The sequence below is a fragment of the Lissotriton helveticus genome, chromosome 9, assembly GCF_964261635.1.
Source record: "Lissotriton helveticus chromosome 9, aLisHel1.1, whole genome shotgun sequence".
Classification (NCBI taxonomy): Eukaryota; Metazoa; Chordata; class Amphibia; order Caudata; family Salamandridae; genus Lissotriton; species Lissotriton helveticus.
Genome location: NC_136070.1, coordinates 224,471,724 through 224,490,482, shown reverse-complemented (window position 1 = coordinate 224,490,482; position 18,759 = coordinate 224,471,724). Strand labels below are relative to the sequence as shown.

General features: G+C 50.0%; 1 protein-coding gene across 1 annotated transcript in view; it reads left to right on the top strand.

Moving 5' to 3' along the window:
- PNN (pinin, desmosome associated protein) overlaps positions 1-18,759 on the top strand; it is a 168,906-nt gene that overhangs the window by 18,682 nt on the left and 131,465 nt on the right. The window contains exon 2 of the mRNA XM_078659762.1: positions 17,629-17,718. Coding sequence (XP_078515888.1) covers positions 17,629-17,718 — 90 coding nt within the window. The remainder of the gene's footprint in view (positions 1-17,628; positions 17,719-18,759) is intronic.

Genomic DNA, 18,759 nt, shown 5'->3' with positions numbered 1-18,759 from the left:
GACCTATTGCATTGCAAATGCTTGTGTTAAAGTCCTAAGTTTAGCCATGTTTATGTATTAATTGCCTGATAATAAACACAGCGTAACGTAAGTGTTAACTAATTAGAATCGGCGTGGTAAAGTTACTATGCAGACACGTCTTCTAAATGTATTCTCTCATAATGTATGGAAAATGCAGGTAAAACAGTCCAAGCGCCGAAGGGACACGTTGTGTGTATATACTCGCTCATAATGGTATGAAAATGCAGCTAAATAGTAAATGAACGTACGAAGTCAAAACTATGGGGCATGTTAATTATATATCACCCAAGATATTTGGAAGGAAGAGAAAGTACGAGACTTCCCGGTTAAAGAAATAGCCCTTCTGTGCTGTTACCGCATATCGCTTACGGCAGTGATTCTTCCACTGTGGTCTGCCATCAGTATATTAATGAGGGGGTCAGCGACTGCTTAAACAAGTGACTAAAAAGGGAGCGAGGGACCGGTCTATCCCCCATAGAATGAATACGGAGGACGGACTGAAGGAAGCTGACGTCATCCAGCCGAATCCTGCGCAGCCGCCGTCTTGCCCAGCTCGTGCACACTGAAGGAAGCTGACGTCATCCAGCCGAATCCTGCGCAGCCGCTGTCTTGCCCCGCTCGTGCACCGCAGGGACTGCCGTAGCAGCACTGGAGCCCCTGGCCGCGTCGCCCCCGCCCATCAGAGCCCACAAGAAAACAGGGATTCCAGCAAGAAAAGAGCCCGGTGAGGTAAGGGGGTGGGGGGAGCGTGTGTATGCAGTGTGTGTGTGCTTGCCTGCCTGCGTGTATGAGTGTGGCTGTGTGCGCGCGCGACTGCATGGTGGCATGGCTGACTTCCTGGGAATCTGAGATAGGATAAGTGCCGGCCGTGCGCGCCCACGAGGTGCAATCGGCGCGTGTCCGAGCCTTGTCTCAGATTCCCAGGAAAGTGAATACAATAGTTGGCGATCTAGACCGCATGCGCGCCCTAAAAATGACAAGCATTTGCAATGCAATAGGTCTCGCATTTGCAAGAGTTTAAGCTATTGGCATTGTAAATGGTCATGCCTTTTATTTATCTGTTTTGATAATTAACACATACATAAAAGGCATTATAATTTACAATGCCAATAGCAGAAACTCTTGTAAATGCGAGACCTATTTGACTTCAAAGAAGCAGCTATTGTCCTGGGCTGCTCGGAAAGTGAAAGTGTGCATGGCGTGCTCAATGTTGCATGAAAGAATGTCGTACCTGCAGTAGGAGAAACTCATGAAAGAAAATAGTGCTTACAGATTAAATACGACATACCGTCTAACAGAAGTAAAAGGGCTAGTCCTCGTGGGAGGTTACAAATGAAGATTAGGCGGTACTAAGGAGGGACTAAAAAGTCTATTTACGCATCAGAAGCCAGCATTTACAAAAGGACAATGACACAAGTCTATAATACACATTAGGCGGAGAGTGGGCAAAGCGAATACAGCATGCTTAGCAGAGCAGTGCATGAGCTGCCCAGGCGCGACCTAAAAAGGCTGTCAAATTGAAATGCCTCTACAGCCACAGTTACAATGGCCTTGGCATGAAAGTCATAAGTCTTAGCACATGATTTCACTCAAAAATCAGTGTTACAAATGTTTTGGAAATTCTGCCGTTATTCTCCAAACATCATCTTATAATCTTTGAAAATACACAATCTTGGCATACATGTAATAAGTCAACTAGCCAAAAGGTTCTAATTTAGAATGGTTGGATACACATAGGCGAGCTACTTACAAGGTAGCTGGAGAGCTACCAGTAGCTCACAGGCTACTCAGAGAAACCTGCTCTAGTTTGTACCACGGACAACTACACATTAAATCACACTACAAAGGAATGAACTGAGGCACTTTGGTACTCACAGCCAATCAGGATGGTTTTAACAAATCACAAGACAATTGGACATCTGCAAAGGCCTGATATTTGAGGACTGGCCCTAAAACAGAGTTGGCTGGGGGAAACATAAGATCGCTTCCAACACCAGCATTTAATCTTCCATTGGTTAATAGAGCCTGGGGGTGGCCATGTGCTGCTATTGGCATGATTCAGAAACCATTTCATCCTGCGTTTCCCCAAAAACACGCTAGTTAACTAGGTGCCCCGATGTTGCTGCAGAGGAGAAGGATAAAAAAAAGAAATAAAAAAAACCCAGCTCTCTGGAGCGTGTGGAAGAAGGCTGGAGGGGATGGAGGATGGAGTGAAGCCGTCCCTGTTTCAACTCTATGTTCTTGCTCCAAGCTCCTCCCCGCCTCCCTTCGCCTCCGCTTGCATGTCTGCTTATTTGCCACTCCCCACTCTAGCTCTGTGCTTTCAATAATCTAATACCTCCTGTTTTTAGGGCTTACCTGGTAACTGTTTGTTCCACGGATGTTCTCACCCTTGCCGCTTATGCCTCTTGGCTCGCCTAAGCAGGTCCTGAAAATTCTATACACCCGCTTGTTATTTCAAACCAATTCCCATAAGGACGAGACCTGTTTTGGGTCCTCTCTTCGTGTTGGTCGAGGACTGCCAGTTCTGCGTACTCCCCGAGTTCAGCAGTTCTGTCGATAACAGACAGCTGTCTGAGCACTCCGAAAGTAAATGTTACACTCCATTACATAACAAAATGCACCCTTTGCTAAAACATTGGACGGGCTTTATCGGCTTCATGTAAAGTGCAGGTTGCAGGCAACCTGCACTCTTAATGCAGGTGCACCAGCGTTGATTCAAGTTGCATGCCCACTTGCAAAAAGCCATTACTTGGGGGCAGAGTCAAATGCCCATCGTTATTGTGGTAGCCTTTATGCACCCACAGATCTGAATAATGCAGCGATCCATCGTATGCCATCAGCCTCACATCCCCTACATTAACTCGTGTCCTTCAGCATTATGCAGCAGTCTCAGTATGCACAAAGCGCTTTCAAGTGCAATACGCTCTGTATTATACAAATGTAAACAATAAACTAGACCACGCCTTCTCCTGTGTTGTGCCTAGTGAAAAAGAAGCCGAGGCCTCAGTGTTCCCGGCTTTCACCCCATTTTGAAAGTGAAAAATTGATGTAAATCTGTGATTAAATATTTCTCTCAACCTGGGGGGCGTGGCTACGCAAGCGGAGATGGCGGTCGCAGCTTGCTAGAGCTCCCGCCGGCCCGCCATTTATCCGACGAGTTATCCTGGTCCCCAAGCCCACAAACCCACTACCGGACCAAGGCTGTTGTTCCTGGAGGCGCCGGGAGTCATCCGGTGTGCTCGGTGGCGATCTCGTGCCCCCGGACGGAGCTGGGCAGTGAGGGACGAGGTGCGGCCTGGTGGCCGCGGAGCAGCCGGGGCCTCGATTTTAGCGGAGCTGCAGAGTGCGCTGCTTGGCCTGGGAGTGACCGCGGTGTTTGCTGTCCCTGAGGCGGCGACACTGCTGACGATCCTTCTCCCGGGGCCAGGCTGGGCCGAGGAGAGGCACGGGCGCCACAAGTGGACAGTGGCTGCGGAAGCGGCCTGGTGGCCTGGGCGCAGCCGGGACCTCGATTTTCGCGGCCTCGTGTCGGGCCGGGGCCGGCGGCCTGGAGGAGTGACTGGCACCCCCGGCGACCCTGGTCGGAAGCAGACGGACGAAGGGCGACCCGTGGCCCGGCGGGCAGCAACCGTGAGTAGTGGCCCTCCCCGCCCCCCCCCCCCCCCCCCCCCCCCCCGGGGCCCGCTGTTCAGTGACATTGCCGGTGCAGCAGCGCAGGACGCTGGGGGTCCCCGCGCCTCCTGAGGGGCGACGCAGGTCACAGGGGGCCCTGGTCGGCGGCGGCTGGGGGGGCTGTTCCTGGGGGAAGTGGCTGAAGCCTGCCCCCTATTTCTCATCTGCCACTAGTTCTTGCCGAAGAGACTTCTTTCGGGTCTCCCCTCCTGGGGGCCGGCGACCCTAGTGGCCCTCATCCACCCGGACAATCATGACCAGGGGAGGTGGTGGATCCACCAAGCCGGTGACCATCGACAAATTTACTGGCCCCGGTGGGGGCCCTGGATCGTCGGGGGGTGGTCCATCTGGAGGAGGGCCGGACAATACAGCCCTTATGGCGGCTATAACCCAGTCAAGAGACATGCTGGACGCAAAGATAGGGGCCGTTGGTGCAGATGTAACCCTGTTGCGCCAAGATCTTAGAAACGCAGTGGCACGGATCACGGAAGCCGAGTCCAGGGTGTCAGTGGTGGAAGAGGATGTCAGTGCCCTTAAGAAGAGAATGGCGGCGATGGAGAACGCGCAGCGAACCACAGCGCTCCGGGTGGAGGATGCTGAAGGGCGGGCACGGCGTAATAACCTCCGCTTTCTTGGATTTCCGGAGAGCTGTGCCAAGGGCAATATGGCACTCTTTCTCACACAGTGGCTGGAGTCATGGATGCCCCCGGGGTCGCTATCTGCTTGTTTTATTATCGAAAGAGCGCACCGCGCCCTGACGCAAAGGCCGCCTGAGGGCGAGCGGCCTAGGGCAGTAATCGCTAGGCTGTTAAATTACCACGACAGGGACGCTATACTGAGGGAAGCCAGAACCAAGGAAACCCTCCTGTATGAAAATCATAAGATCATGATTTTCCCTGACTATACTAGACTCGTGCAGCAACAGCGCCATTCTTTCGTGGCGGCTAAGGCTAAGTTGAGAGGTCTTAAACTACAATACTCCCTGTTGTACCCAGCGCGCCTGAGGGTGATATTCCAGTCACGGACACTGTTTTTTGATACCCCGGAAGACCTTTTCAAGTGGACGGATGAAACAGTGCGGGTCAGACCGAATTCTCAGCCAGGACTTCATCCGGGCACCCCTGAGGGTTCACCGCGGGTGCAGAGAGACCAAACGACAAGGAACGGACGACCCAAACGCTCCAAATCACGCAGGCGTGCGGCCTCGGTGGATGGCTCACAAGACACTGGTAGAACCGAAGATTCAGAGCAGTCGGGAACGGATCACTGAAGTCTTCTGAGCCTTGACTCAAATTTTTTTTTTTTTTGCTAGTAATGCTGTGACTCCTGGCTGAGTGCGCTGAGTCGCTTGAGACCTTGAATTGCTGACTATTTTGCAGCTCTGAGACAGTACTGCTTTGATCTCCTAATTGTGGGAAGAGTTTTGGTGGGGTTGGGGACTTGGGGACTACGAGATAGGGGCTACCACTCTCCTAATTGTGAGTGGGACGTCAAGGGGAGGGGGGTGTGTTTACGGTTTTTCTGGTTGGGATGTTGGGATCCATTGGTATGGGTGGGCCCGGGCCCTCGGTTTTGGTCTCGAGACTACCCATGCCGGGACAGGTACTTCATGGTTCATTGAGGTATGGGTGGGGGGAGGCGGGGAATGGGCGGTCGGGGGTGCGACTGCTGAGTTGGGGAAGGGAACTGTTGCAGATCGTGGGACATGGGGGTGGGTAGTTTTTCTTGGGTTAGTTAGTGTAATGCATGTGTGTACCGAGATGATGCTGTGTGGTGTGTGGCGGGTGGAGCGGGCCTAAGGGGCTTTTGTGGTGGACTCCGATTGACTATGGCTGAATCGACCAATTGTCTCCCTGTGGACTCTATACGGGTGATTGCGTGGAATGTCAGGGGGTTGTTAGACAAGATTAAACGTGGGGCGGTGTTGCGATGGGGGAAAAGAGAAGCGGCGGATGTATTATTGCTTCAAGAGACTCACATGATGGGCACGAAGGCACTGGGTCTACAGAGATTTGGTTATCAGCAGGTTTTCCACGCGGGGTTCTCCAGGGGATCCAGGGGAGTGGCCATACTGATACACCGCAGGGTGGCATATGTGCACGAGAAGCAGTGGGTGGATCCTCAGGGCCGCTACTTGTTTGTTAAGGGCATGGTGGGCACGGAGCCCGTGGTGTTTGGGAGTGTATACGCCCCCCCTCCCCTGCAGTGGGCCCTGGCAGAGCGGCTGTTTGCGGTGTGGGAAGACGTCTCTGGATCATTGGCAGTGATTGGGGGTGATTGGAATGATGTGATGGACGTGAGTGTGGATCGCCGGAGACGTCGAGAGGTGACCGTGACCACCCCCCCCTCCCTTCCGCCCACCAGATTGCATGCAATGAGTGAGGGGCTAGGCTGGGTGGATGCTTGGCGACATATGCACCCTGCAACCCGAGATTATACGTATGTCTCAGCAGTACATGGCTCGTTCTCGCGGTTGGATTATATGTTTCTACCTGGAGAATACTTGTGTAGGGTGAAGGGCGCAGACATCTTCCCGAGGGGCCTGTCCGACCACTCCCCAGTTTCAGTTAACATAGATCTACTTCAGAAACGGCAGCCGTTTAGATGGAGGATGTCCTCGTGGCATCTCCTGAAACCGGCGTATACTAAACACTTGCGAGAAACCATAGACCATTATTGGCGGGAGAACCTGGTGGAGGGTGCCGACGTAGGTGTGGTGTGGGAGGCTATGAAACCTACCATACGGGGAGTCGATATCGCATGGTGCTCAGCGGCCCGTCGGCAGCGTCGTGAGCATACTACAGAGGTGGCTGCCCGAGTGGCGACCCTCGAACAAGTACACAGTGCTGGTGGTGATGGGGTGGATCTGCGGCTGCTCCTGCAGGCACAGCAATCGTACGCGTCCCTGTTGCTAGATGAAGCCAAGCAGGCGTGGCTGGCCACAAGAAGTAGGGTGTATCAATGGGGGGACAAGTCGTGTTCCATGCTCCATAGATTGTGCCAGCACAACTTCCAGCCCCTCGTACTGCCGGGTCTCACGAACGACAACGGGGAAGTCCTGACCGACCCGAACGACTTGGCGGCAAGCTTCGCCACATACTTTACTGATCAGTATGCCTCGCGCGACCAATTGCCTGAGGGCGACTTGGCCCGCTTCTTCGCAGAGTTCCCGCCGGTGCCGGTGTCGGACGAGACCAGGGAGGCCCTAGATGCACCCCTCACGGCGGAGGAACTGGGAGACGCATTGGGGCAACTCAATGCCGGTAAGGCCCCTGGACCGAATGGCTACCCATGTGAATTTTTTTAAAAATTCCATGTGCAGTTGGGACCACATTATCGCCGAGCGCTGGAAGCGGCCCGTACTCGGGGTATGCTGCCATCAGACTGGCGCCATGCAGAAATAGTGGTCTTTCAGAAGCCTGGCAGACCCCCGGATAGCCATGATTCGTATAGGCCCATCTCCTTAATTAATATTGAGGCTAAGATATTGGCCAAGGCTCTGGCGAACCGTCTGGCTCCACACATCACGGACTTAGTCCATTCGGACCAGGCAGGCTTTATGCCCCACAGGGCAACGCGACACAATATCCGGCGCGCGCAGGCGGCGATCGACGCTGTTGGGGCCTTGGGGGACCAGGCGGCGTTGTTGCTGGCCGATATCAACAAGGCCTTCGACTCGGTTGGCTGGTCGTACCTATTTACATTACTATCTTGGCTCAACTTGGGCCCGGTCTTCCTGTCCTATATAAAGCTCCTCTACACCGATGTTACAGCCTCGGTGCGGGTCGCCGGGGCGGTATCAGAGACATTCCGCATAGGCCGAGGGACCAGGCAGGGCTGCCCGCTCTCCCCCTATCTTTTTGCTCTGGCCATGGAGCCCCTGGCGGCAAGAGTGCGCCGGGATGCACAGATACGGGGCTTTGTATGGAATGCTACCCTGTCGGATAAGATTGCGTTGTACGCGGATGATGTCCTCTTTTTCCTTACGGATTTGCAACGCTCGGGTCCACGTGTCTTGGAGATCATGCACCAGTTTGGGGAGGCCTCGGGCTTGTATCTCAACCTCCACAAGTCCACCCTGTGGGTGCTATCAGGACACCCGGTGACAGACCCCTGGGCTTCAGGATTACGAATGGCCACAAATGGGCTGAAATACCTTGGGGTGTTTCTCTCGGACTCGGCTGACACTGCCTGGGACCATAACCTGCAGCCCGTCTGGGAACGAGTTCAGACGGACGTCAAAACTTGGTCTCGAATGCTCCTGACAATCTTTGGCCATTCTGCCATCTTCAAGATGGTTGCGCTCCCGCGCCTGCTCTACCAGTTACAAAACCATCCGTATCCTATCCCACCTCGGTGGGTTAAACAGGTTAACTCAGTGCTGGGTCGCTTTCTCTGGGCGGGAGGTTCTGCCTGGGTGGCACTGCGCACATGTTTTTTGTCCACCTACTGTGGAGGCCTGGCCACCTCGGATCTGCAGTCGTATTACCAGGCCGCTCATCTCCTTATTCTGAACGAATGGTGGTACGGTGACGGTGGGGATCCGGCCTATGCCCTCGAGCGTGCTTTGATGGGCGATAACTCGCTCCATACCATCTTATACTCACCCCGACTGCGTAGCTCGCTGCCGAGGGTTACTAAACTCGTATTTGCTATATGGCGACAGGCCTTGCGTCGCGTGGGCTGGTGGGGCAAACTAACCGCAGAAACGCCTTTATGGCGGAACGGTATGCTACCTGAACTCTCTAAACTGTCAGGCTTCGATGGCTGGGATGCAATAGGTATCTCGCAGTTAGGCCAGGTGATGTCTGGAACGTCGCTCAAATCCTTTCAGACCCTCAGTACCGAATTTGATATGCCCCAATCTCAATTTTTTCGGTACCTGCAATTCCGACATGCACTGACGCCCAGTATTGCCAACCTTGACTCACTCCCTGAATTTAGCCCGATCGAGGCGAAGGTCTTCATGGATGATCTTGGGGACAAAAAAGTATCGCGCATTTACCAAACAATGGTCACCCACTGCTCCCCTACTCTTCTCTCACTGAAGACGACTTGGGAGGCTGATCTCGGCCCCTTGGACGAGGATGACTGGCGAGAGGCCTTGGAATCCCCGAGGGGGGCGGCTATCGCAATGCGATTTCGACTCATACAGTTCAAGATTCTCCATAGAGCATACTATACCCGAGAGCGTCTGTGGAAGGCGGGCCTGATTAGGTCCCCAGAGTGTCTGCGGTGTGGGGCCGAGGTGGGTACGTTACTTCACACGATGTGGTCGTGCTCTCGGCTGGTTGGCTTCTGGAGGGGTGTTTGGGGATGTCTGTCTGAGGTGCTGGGCTGGACCCTCCCCCGTACTCACCGTCTGGGTCTATTGCACGTCCTGGAAGGGGTTGGTGGTAATATCTATAAGCGGCACCTACTCCTACTAGGGCTAGTGGTAGCTAAAAGAGACCTGGCCCGAGCATGGAAGAATGTGAGGCCCCCCCCCTGAATGCATGGAAGGCTGGTATAGACTTCTATATGGGCCTGGAGAGACCTATATTTGAGGCACGAGGATGCCCCCGCAAACACTTTAAGATATGGAAGAGGTGGGCGGACTATAGAGATCTGACACTGGACCCCCCAGTGGGGCAAGAAGAAGATCTTTAGCCCCGTACGGGCTGGCAAAGCCCATGTCCACACACACATTACCCACGTCACAAACTTACGTCGATACAGTTAGTGCACACATGCATAGGGTTAGGGTGGGTTCCAGGGTGGGATCAGGGAGTTGGGTAGGTAGATAGCGGAATAAGATGAAGGTGGGGTAACTGTTTTCTGATATCCTTGATTGCATTATCTCCTTGCTTGGACACTCGGTTGACTGCTGTGATTGTATCAAAATGTCTGGTGGTATGGTCCTGATTGTGGGCTGCCACTCTATTTCATATGCTTATCTTCATCAATAAACTGGTTGTGAAAAAAAAAATATTTCTCTCAACCTGTGAGACTCCAGGAGAATGGAGACACTTGGGGCTGGTGGCGGGTCACCCCACTGTAGGGAATGTATAACATGAAGTGTTGGGGAGGGAAGGATTTCCAGGTTAGGTATCCCTGAAGTAGAAGATGATTTGGTTATAAATGATTTCGGCCACAGTCAGAGGTACTGAGTAAAGTACACAGGGAGTTTATCACCCGTTTCCTTTTCATCAACTCTCCTCATCTTCCAGTAATGACTCCAGCAGTAGCCTCCATCATTTAGGGCCTTCGAGTTTAATGGGCTGCAGCTCTGCTGAGAAGCGATGTCTGCTGCCGCTTTTCTGCAGTGTTGGGAGGTTCTCAAGAGCTTTCTGGGTGTGTGCACCCTGGGGAGTGATGTGTGTATGTCTTTTAATGCATATTGTGAGTGAGTACACGGGTGGATGTACATATGTCTAAAGGGTGCATGTCTATATATTTAAAAGTTGTGTGGACGGCAGGCAGGAATGTTTGCACGGTGGGTGTCATTTCAGGATGTTGTCTGTCTAGATGACAGAGAAGCCTCGTGCATCTCTTTCCAGTGCTCGCACTCACCTAGGGCCAGAGCGAGGATGACCGTGGCGCTCCTCTAGTGCCCCATCTCGAGGCTACCACTGCCTGGTTGTCCTTTGTCCTGCAGCGTCTATCCGCTCCTGGCTCACCCCCTGAGGGAGCCCAGCTGCCCTGCATGCCGCCTTGTGATCTGCACAGGCTGCGTGCGCCTTGAGCTGTCGCTGGCTGCTCTGCACTTCTTGGCCAGGCGGGGGAAGGCCCAGCTGTTTCACAGCCAGCTGTGTCCCGGCGACCCTGCCCGGGGCGGAGGAACACATAAGCAGGACTGGCTTTGGTGTATCGAAATCCCGGGCAGCCATGGGGAAAACTGGCGCATTCGTGGAAGGCCTTATCCCTTGTGAGGCACTACGCCGCTTGCCTGCCTGGCGTGAAACACCAAAACACCAAAGTTGGCCACAGTCCCTGCTGCTAATAATTATGGGGGCGTGAGGATGCTGCCGTATGGCGAGGCCCTGAAAGACAAGTGAGGAGCAATCTGCCGGTTGGGGCTCTCAGTAATACAGAGGAGCGCGTAGAAACTGGGATAACGTACATTCAGCAGCGCGCCAGAAAAGCGACACCGCTGACTCCTGCATTAAACAAGAAATCTAACCGGGAAATCGCTCATCAGAGACTACAGACTACTGTCTGCATCCTAATCCGCCCCCAGCAGCAGCGTGTTTCTCTTGTCTACTCTGGGTGCGTGAAGAACCTGTAACTAATATACAAACAAGTGAAAGGCACGCCGTGAGCATGCACGTCGCGTGCCCTGCGGCGGCGCTCGCCGCTGTGCTTTAGGAGTGCTGCGCGTCTCGCGAGGGGGCCGCCAAAGCAACAAAAAGGCAGCCCCTGCACACCATGCAGGACGCCCAAGGAACCTGCCTGCCCGAGAAGAGCTACCGGGAGGCGACCAAGGCGGGTGAGTGACGGCACGGCAGTGCCTGCGAGCGCCTCGCTGCTATGACAAAGTGCACTAAAGCAAAGCACCTCACCAGCCTGTGATTACTTTTTAGCCGCAGTGTAAGCTTAACTGTAACGTACAATTGCGTGCGGCTTGCAGGGAGGGGTGCCAGCTGTACATGTTTAACAAAAGTGAAAGTTAATGAACGGCAACGGCTCAGTCATAGTGGATGCTAGCGCGTGTTCACGCGCGCGACCACATATCCAGTCCGGCTTGCAGCCTGCGCGTGCCCATCTCCTGTCTCCCTTGAGAGCCAAGTCAGCGACAATAGGTCTCGCTGCGTCGCCAGGTGTGCGACCTAAAAAAGGACACTGGCGTGGCAAAGTCCATGGGAGTGCTTCAGTCTCCCATCAGAGGCTCCTTTCGGCACTCATTTTATAGAGATGGGTCTAAAAGTACATCCTCCGACTCCATTGCATCAGACAAATGGGTACTAGACATTATCCAACATGGTTATTGTCTGGAGCACACCAGCAATCCTCCCAATTTCCCACCTCGCGCACAGACTAGTCAGAGCACCTACAGTGCCTCGAAAAATAAGTACAAGCCCTTTTAACAAAGGGAGCTGTAGAACCACTTCCATTACAGTACCAAGGTTAAGGGGTTAACTCTTTGTGCCCAGCACTGACACTAAAAAGTAATTACAACTGTGAATTTCTGATAACTTGATTTTCCTCTATAGGATAACATTGCCTGTTTTTTGCCAAGTTTCGATTTTTGAAACATACAAATATTCCTTAAAAATCGTCTGTGTGACAAAATTTTTTTTTCAACTGTTTACAGGAGAATCACCAGGGCTGAATCCAGGATCCTCCCCTGAGTGAGAAAAACCTATGCAAAGTAATTATCAATCAATCATAGCATTTGTAAAACCCACTACTTACCCGTGAGGGTCTCAAGGTGCTGGGGTTTGGGGATACTGCGACTGCTCGAAGAGCCAGGTCTTGAGGAGTCTTCTGAAGGACAGCGGGTCTTGGGTCTGCCGTAGGTGGATGTGGAGGGTGTTCCATGCCTTGGCGGCGAGGTGGGAGAACGATCTGCTGCCAGAGGTCACTCTTCGGATGTGGGGGACTGTGGCCAGGGCGAGGTCGGCAGAGCGGAGCTAGCGGGTGGGTGTGTAGAAGCTGAGTCTGCTGTTTAGGTATGCTGGTCCTATGTTGTGGAGTGCCTTGTGTGCGTGGGTGAGGAGCTTGAAGGTTATCCTCTTGTTGACGGGGAGCCAGTGCAGGTCTCTGAGGTGGGGTGTGATGTGGCTGCGGCGAGGGATGTCGAGGATCAGGTGTGCAGAGGCATTTACTTAAACACAATCATAACCGTGAGCTCAATGGGAAATTTTTAACTTGTGTTGCATATTGCAAACAACTGTAACTATTGCATTTAAAAGTCTATTGCCATTTGAAAGTATTCGACTGTAGCATCTCATTCTGAGAAAGTATTTTTATACCTACTTGTGGTTCTAAAATAAAACAATATATTTTTATATACAAAACAATTGGCCTAGAGTTCAGTTCTTGAGTGTGAGACCATTTGCTGACTGAGTGTACAACAAATGCTTTACACTGTCCTCGGATACTGCCTTACTGCTCGACCAAGCTACCACTTCAGAGTAAGATTATATCTAACTTTCCAGATTAATGGTCTATTCTCAGCTCCGATTGCACTCTCGAGGGGAACTCGCCATGGGTGCCCGCTGTCCCCCCTTTTGTTTGCTCTCGCAATGGAACCTCTGCCAACCAAAATCAGACCGCACCATTCGGAAATGGGACTGCTATGCTTTTTATGTCCGATTCTCATATCGCTATATGCCGATGATGTAACACTCTATGTCAAGGATCCACCCCAAAACTTGAATGCACTGCTCCGGGAATTTGTTAAATTCGGTGGGTTATCCGGGATCCATATAAACTGGGCCAAATTTCAGTTTTTCCCGCTGACTGCAGCGGCTATGCCCTTTGCTGTAGATTACCCCATAGCAATGTCTGAGGACGAGGTACGATACTTAGGAATTACTATTATGACAGAACGGGAGGAGCTGATGAGGCTGAACTATGGGAGCACAATGGAACATAATACCGGGTGCATGACCCATTGGATTGCACTTCCAATGTCCATGGCTGGACGCATCTCCCTAATCAAAATGGTAATATTACCTACATTTCTATATTGTTAAATATCCCATATGACCCAGGAAGACACTTTTTTCCAGTCTCTGCACTGAATTAACAGGCTGGTATGGGGAGGCAAACAGCCCAGGATAAAATGGGACAAAATGGTTCGTCTGTATGCGTTGGGAAGATTCGACATACCCAACTTCGAACTATATTACTTATGTGCCCAGGCACACTTTGCCCAGTTTTGGTTCAATCCCCCTCGGTACACACCCCATGTAGCGACTGAACACTGACTTGTACACCCTATCCCGCCGGAAGGGGTCATGCTGTCAACACTCAAGGCCCAAGAACAACGCCCCTCTGTGGAATGTACACTCTGAGCTTGGCACAACATAGCTAATAGAGTGCAGGCATCGTGTATATATTCTCCATTGCTTCCTTTAGTGTATCACCCGCAAATGCTCTTGCTGCAGGAAGGAATTTTTAGGAACATAGCCCGGAGTCGCAATATCTGTACTTGGGCGACTTATACTTAAATGGTACTTTCCGCACCTTACACCAGCTCTTTAAGGACTCCCTGCCCACCACAATGGAAACCGTTTTATATACTCGCTTACGACATGGGGTGAGTGACTGTACGCCGGAATACCCGCCTGAGCCACTTGCACCATTCCATCACATATTAAACACACCTACAGCTTCACATCTGGTGTCTACACTGTACCACGTTATGTATACAGACACCGCATGCCCACCATGCGCAGCCTGGGAAAAGTGGTCAGCTTACCTGGACCACCCTATCACTGACACGCAGCGGTCTTTTTGCTACAAACAAACTGAACACATTTCCTCAAATAGCAGACTACGCATTACTCACTACAAATTTCTCCAATGCAGCTACTACACCCCACTAAAAATACACAGATTTGGACTGAGGGACACAAGCAGATGTGATAGATTCAGGGCGGGATCCTCTGATTTTCTCCATCTAGCTTGGTCTTCTCTGGGTGTCTGAGTACTGAGTACTGGAGTATGGTTTTCCTGCACTAAGTCATATGGTCGCTGTGCCGCTTTCGCAAACTCCTTTGATGGCGCTTCTGGGCCATACTGAACAGATCCCAGCAAAACACCGCAAGGTTGTGTCCTTTGGACTAATGTTGGCAAAAAGGCGAATGGCATGTAGATGGGGTCGGGGGCGGGCTCCTAAATTTAAGGAATGGATTGGAGATATGATATTATGGCAGGATCAGACCAGCCTCTACGTTGAACTACTCCCGACAGCTTCTCGTCCAAGAGATATATATGGGACCCACTTCAAACATACTTGCTGGAACACCCGGACACTGGTGAGCAAAACAGTACTGAGTAGGTCATGAAGTAAGGGACCCTCACGCTCGCGCCATATAGTCGTATATGCAATACGTTTATTATAAATGATGTGCTATTCCTGAAAATTGCTCCTTTTTAGGTTGTAATTTTGTTTTTGTATTGTTTTGTGCTTTTTCAATAAAAAGAGATTTAAACATTTTTTTCTCACCCTCCTCTCCCTTAAGGATGGTGAGTATCTAAATATGGTGCATTTCATTATCTGTGTGGAAGCCTTTAAAGAAAATGCATCTCTAAAGCATCTACTTTATAGCTCCAGGAGTTACAGTTTGGACTACATTTATTCAGAGGTTTTTTTTTTCCATTCTTTTAGATAATGCTTAATAAAATTCAATAGAAGTCCATGAAGTGGCTAGTTTCCTGTGGCTAGTTTCCTGTTTCGTTGTAGCCTAAAGAGGAAGATGTCTATGTGCTGAATATGTATATGCTTTCATGAACATTTTAAGTGCTTTATGATGCATTACTTTCCTTTAACCCCTTGGCCGCGGGGGGAATTCCCCCGCTGTGCTGGGGGGGAGGGGGTGCGCGCAGCGCCCCGGTGCTTATGACGAGCTCGGCGCCCAGGTGCTCATGACAAGCTCGGCTCGTAATGCAGCATGTGGCGCTGTGCTCATGATGAGCTGAGCTCGTCATGACCACACCCGTTTCCGTGGAATGTTCAGCACAGCAGGGGAATTATCCCTGCGTGTGAGCGCCACGGCGGTCATGACAAACTCACCTCGTCATGAGCACAGCGCAACCGTGGCTCATGACGAGCTGAGCTCGTCATGAGCATGGGAGGGGTTAAAAGGCTGCATGTTGGGGCAGCAATGAAAGGTTATTGCATAATGTTAGCCTCTGTTGTCTTTAATGAAATCAAGATTCCCTCTGCATGTTAATTGGAAAATCTCCGTGGCAGTAGTTGCCTATGCTTGGTATTATGAGTTCTACACCTTTGTTGCCTGGGTTGATCGTCATTTCTTGTTCCCTCAAAATGTAAACTTCCTCTCTATTTATGGATGTGTTATCAAAAATCGTTACATGGTTGCTCAAATTGCTTTCTCATATTTTTCAAAAACTGAGACCGCTAGGAGACTTGTGTGTGGATTAGGGATGAAGATGGACTTCATTTATATTGTTACATTTGTTCTCCCATCATCTGTTTGTTGTCAAAGAAAAACCTCAATGTGACCTTCGAAAATAAGCCATTGAGTTCTACCTTAGTTTTAAATGAGCTGTGTTTAGGAGTGTATGCGTATTCTAGCCTCTTATAGAGCACCTTCATCTCGTTAGCATTATGTTTGAAAGGTTTTCCTCTAAGTTTGGTTCTGTGGCAGGTTATTATGCGCTCCCTCTGCTTGTAATGGGTATTCGGGGCTCCTTTGGTCTTGGTATTGTCATCGTATTACCCTTCCACATCCTGCCTAAAATTGGCCTCCTTAGAGTGTGGTTCTATTTGCAGCTGTGCTAATTCTAGCCTCTATGCGACTGCAGAGATGCTGTGTTCTTCCCTAGTAGTTCGCAAGCTGGTAAATGTTGGGTCTGCGTTATCAGTTTATTTAGGGGACCCTTTATTTTCTGGCGAATGGTCACTTTCGTTTTGTAAAATGTTTGCATTATTAGATAGCGCTAGTGTTAAGGAAGTTTGATCAAGTCTCTTAAATGAATGAACAAACTATATTTTAGATACTTGTTTCTGTCTCTAGTATCTTGATGAACATGGTGCCGGGTCTTCTTTGTTGTGTTAATGATTACCTTCACACATTCCTTGATACATTTACATCTACTTGGCTCAGATCTTCCCTAATTGGATCTAGGAATATGCTTGGTTCTTTAGTAACTGTTCGGTCCAATTGGACTTATTTATAATTGTGCATCACACTGAATTGTAGCTCAGCATTCCAATTACTGCGTTCTTATGTCAAACTGCTCAAAATCTAACACAGCTACCTCTTCCATGCATATTGTGCAAATAACTACACTTGCCGGTTACTGTTGGACACTACGACGTAGATGACAGTAGCAGAATCCCTGATATCTACTTTAATTTAAGTGCATTATAATCGCAAAAGATACACTTGAAAGCTAACTTGGTGCCAGTTGTATGAAATGGTTTATGGCCATCATAATTTAGCTTGCCGTCAGTGGAGTGTGTGCTGCTAGCTGGGTAATGTTTGTGAGTAGAGTCTGGTGCTGGCAGGCCTGCAAGTGTTTGGGTCTTATTATCCGTGCTGTTGCATGCAGTATTATATATATATATATATAAGAAATGGTTCTGCCGGGCAGGTGTCAATTGCTTTGTAGAAGTGAAATCACTGTATCCACAACATTTGACTTTTTGTGAAGTAACAATGATTTTTTGAAAGGTTCAACGTCCCCACTGGAGAACTAAACTGTACTGTTTTTAAGACACCACAAATAATTTTTTTTTTCCAGTCAAAAAAAGGAATTTGTATTCTACACAAATTACTGAACCGGACTGTCAATAAAACAATAAAAGGTAGGATAAAGTGCAAAAAGTGACTTCGTGATACGTGGAAAATGTGCTATACAAAGGCAATTTAATGTATTTACAGGATAGAAAACTACATATTTCGTTGATTATATCTGTAACTGTCGCCATTAAAAACATAAATAGAAAGGTTTTTTTTTAATGAAGCTAAGCTACTTCTTACGCAGGCCACAGATCCCCAGCAAATTACTTACTACAGCTTTAAGATTTTATTTCAGTGCAGCTACTAGGGGGATTCTGAGCAATTTTTAGATTACAATTCGATTTTTTTAATTTATAGAGGTCTTGCATTGTAGCTGTTCGGAGGCCGTTGAGCATTTTCTGTACAACCCAAATAGCGGTTTGGTTTGTATTTGTACAATTAACATTGCACTTTTAGGATTGGCTTGTGTCCTGTAATATTTGTAATAATGTATTTTTCTTTCTGCCTACAGGCCTGCTCAAGCTAGGCGTCTTACCATCTCGGGCCCTGTTGTCGGAGTTGGTGTTGGTGGAGGTAGAGGGCGTGGTGGTGTATTGTTGAGGTAAGAACTTAAATTGAATCAACAGTACTTTTACTGTGTACATGTACATTTAGTTTCTCTGTTTATACTTAGTAATACTTCGGCTGTTTAATAGCTTTCTTTTTGAAGGAGCCAGTGACTTGTTAGCCAACAATTTTAGATTTAAATACACATTTTTTAAAGCTATGTAAAACATCCAGTTTCTGCTTCATAATTTTGAAAAAATTAGCACTTTGTGTAGCTCTCATTTAATTTCCGGTTTCTTTTCCTAATGAAAAGCGCTAGTGTCCAGGTCTGTCTAGCAAAGCCTCCTATTAGCTCTTGCGCACTGTTTGTGCACCCCTTCATCCTGGTCTTTCTCTGTTCATGCGTTGCTGGTATTCTTTTGATAATTTTTTTATGTATTTGTAAGAAAGTGCTCCTTTTAGGTCTCTCTGGCGTTGCAGCGCGAAGCGTAGCCGCCAACGAGACTTATAGTCGCTGTGTTTCCTCCCAAGGGAGACAGACCTGGACACAAGCCGATTCAGGTCTGGGCACGAGCCGATTCAGGTCTGTGAACGCGCTTCACAGTGGAACAGCTTGTGGGCGTTTAGGTCTCGCTCGAGACCTATTGCTGCTGAGATGCCTCTGAAGGGAGACAGGTGGGGGCACGCGCAGCTATTTGGGACCGTGGAGAGAGAGAGAGACTCTCTCTCTCACTCTCACTCTCTCTTGCGCCGATGTGCACGCTCACGGCACTGCATCTCGTGCGCTCTCATCGCGCTGTTTCGCGCCCGGCGATCCTCACTCAGCTTGTTTATTATGTGTTGCGACCACATGCGATCTTTCGGCACCTGTTCTTTTGGTTTCCCTGACCCCTCTGTGGCGTCTACATGCTGCTTCTTTTGGGATATATGCGACTATAAATCATAGGTCGGTGGGAGCAGAAGAGCTCCTCAGCATCTGTTGCTTCGTAAGCTTCCACGCGCACCTACTAGAGCTCAGGGACCGCGCAGAAACGCAGCCAAGGCCTGGGCCGGTGTGAGAGGCAGCGGTCGTGGGGCAAGTGGTGTATCAATCCTG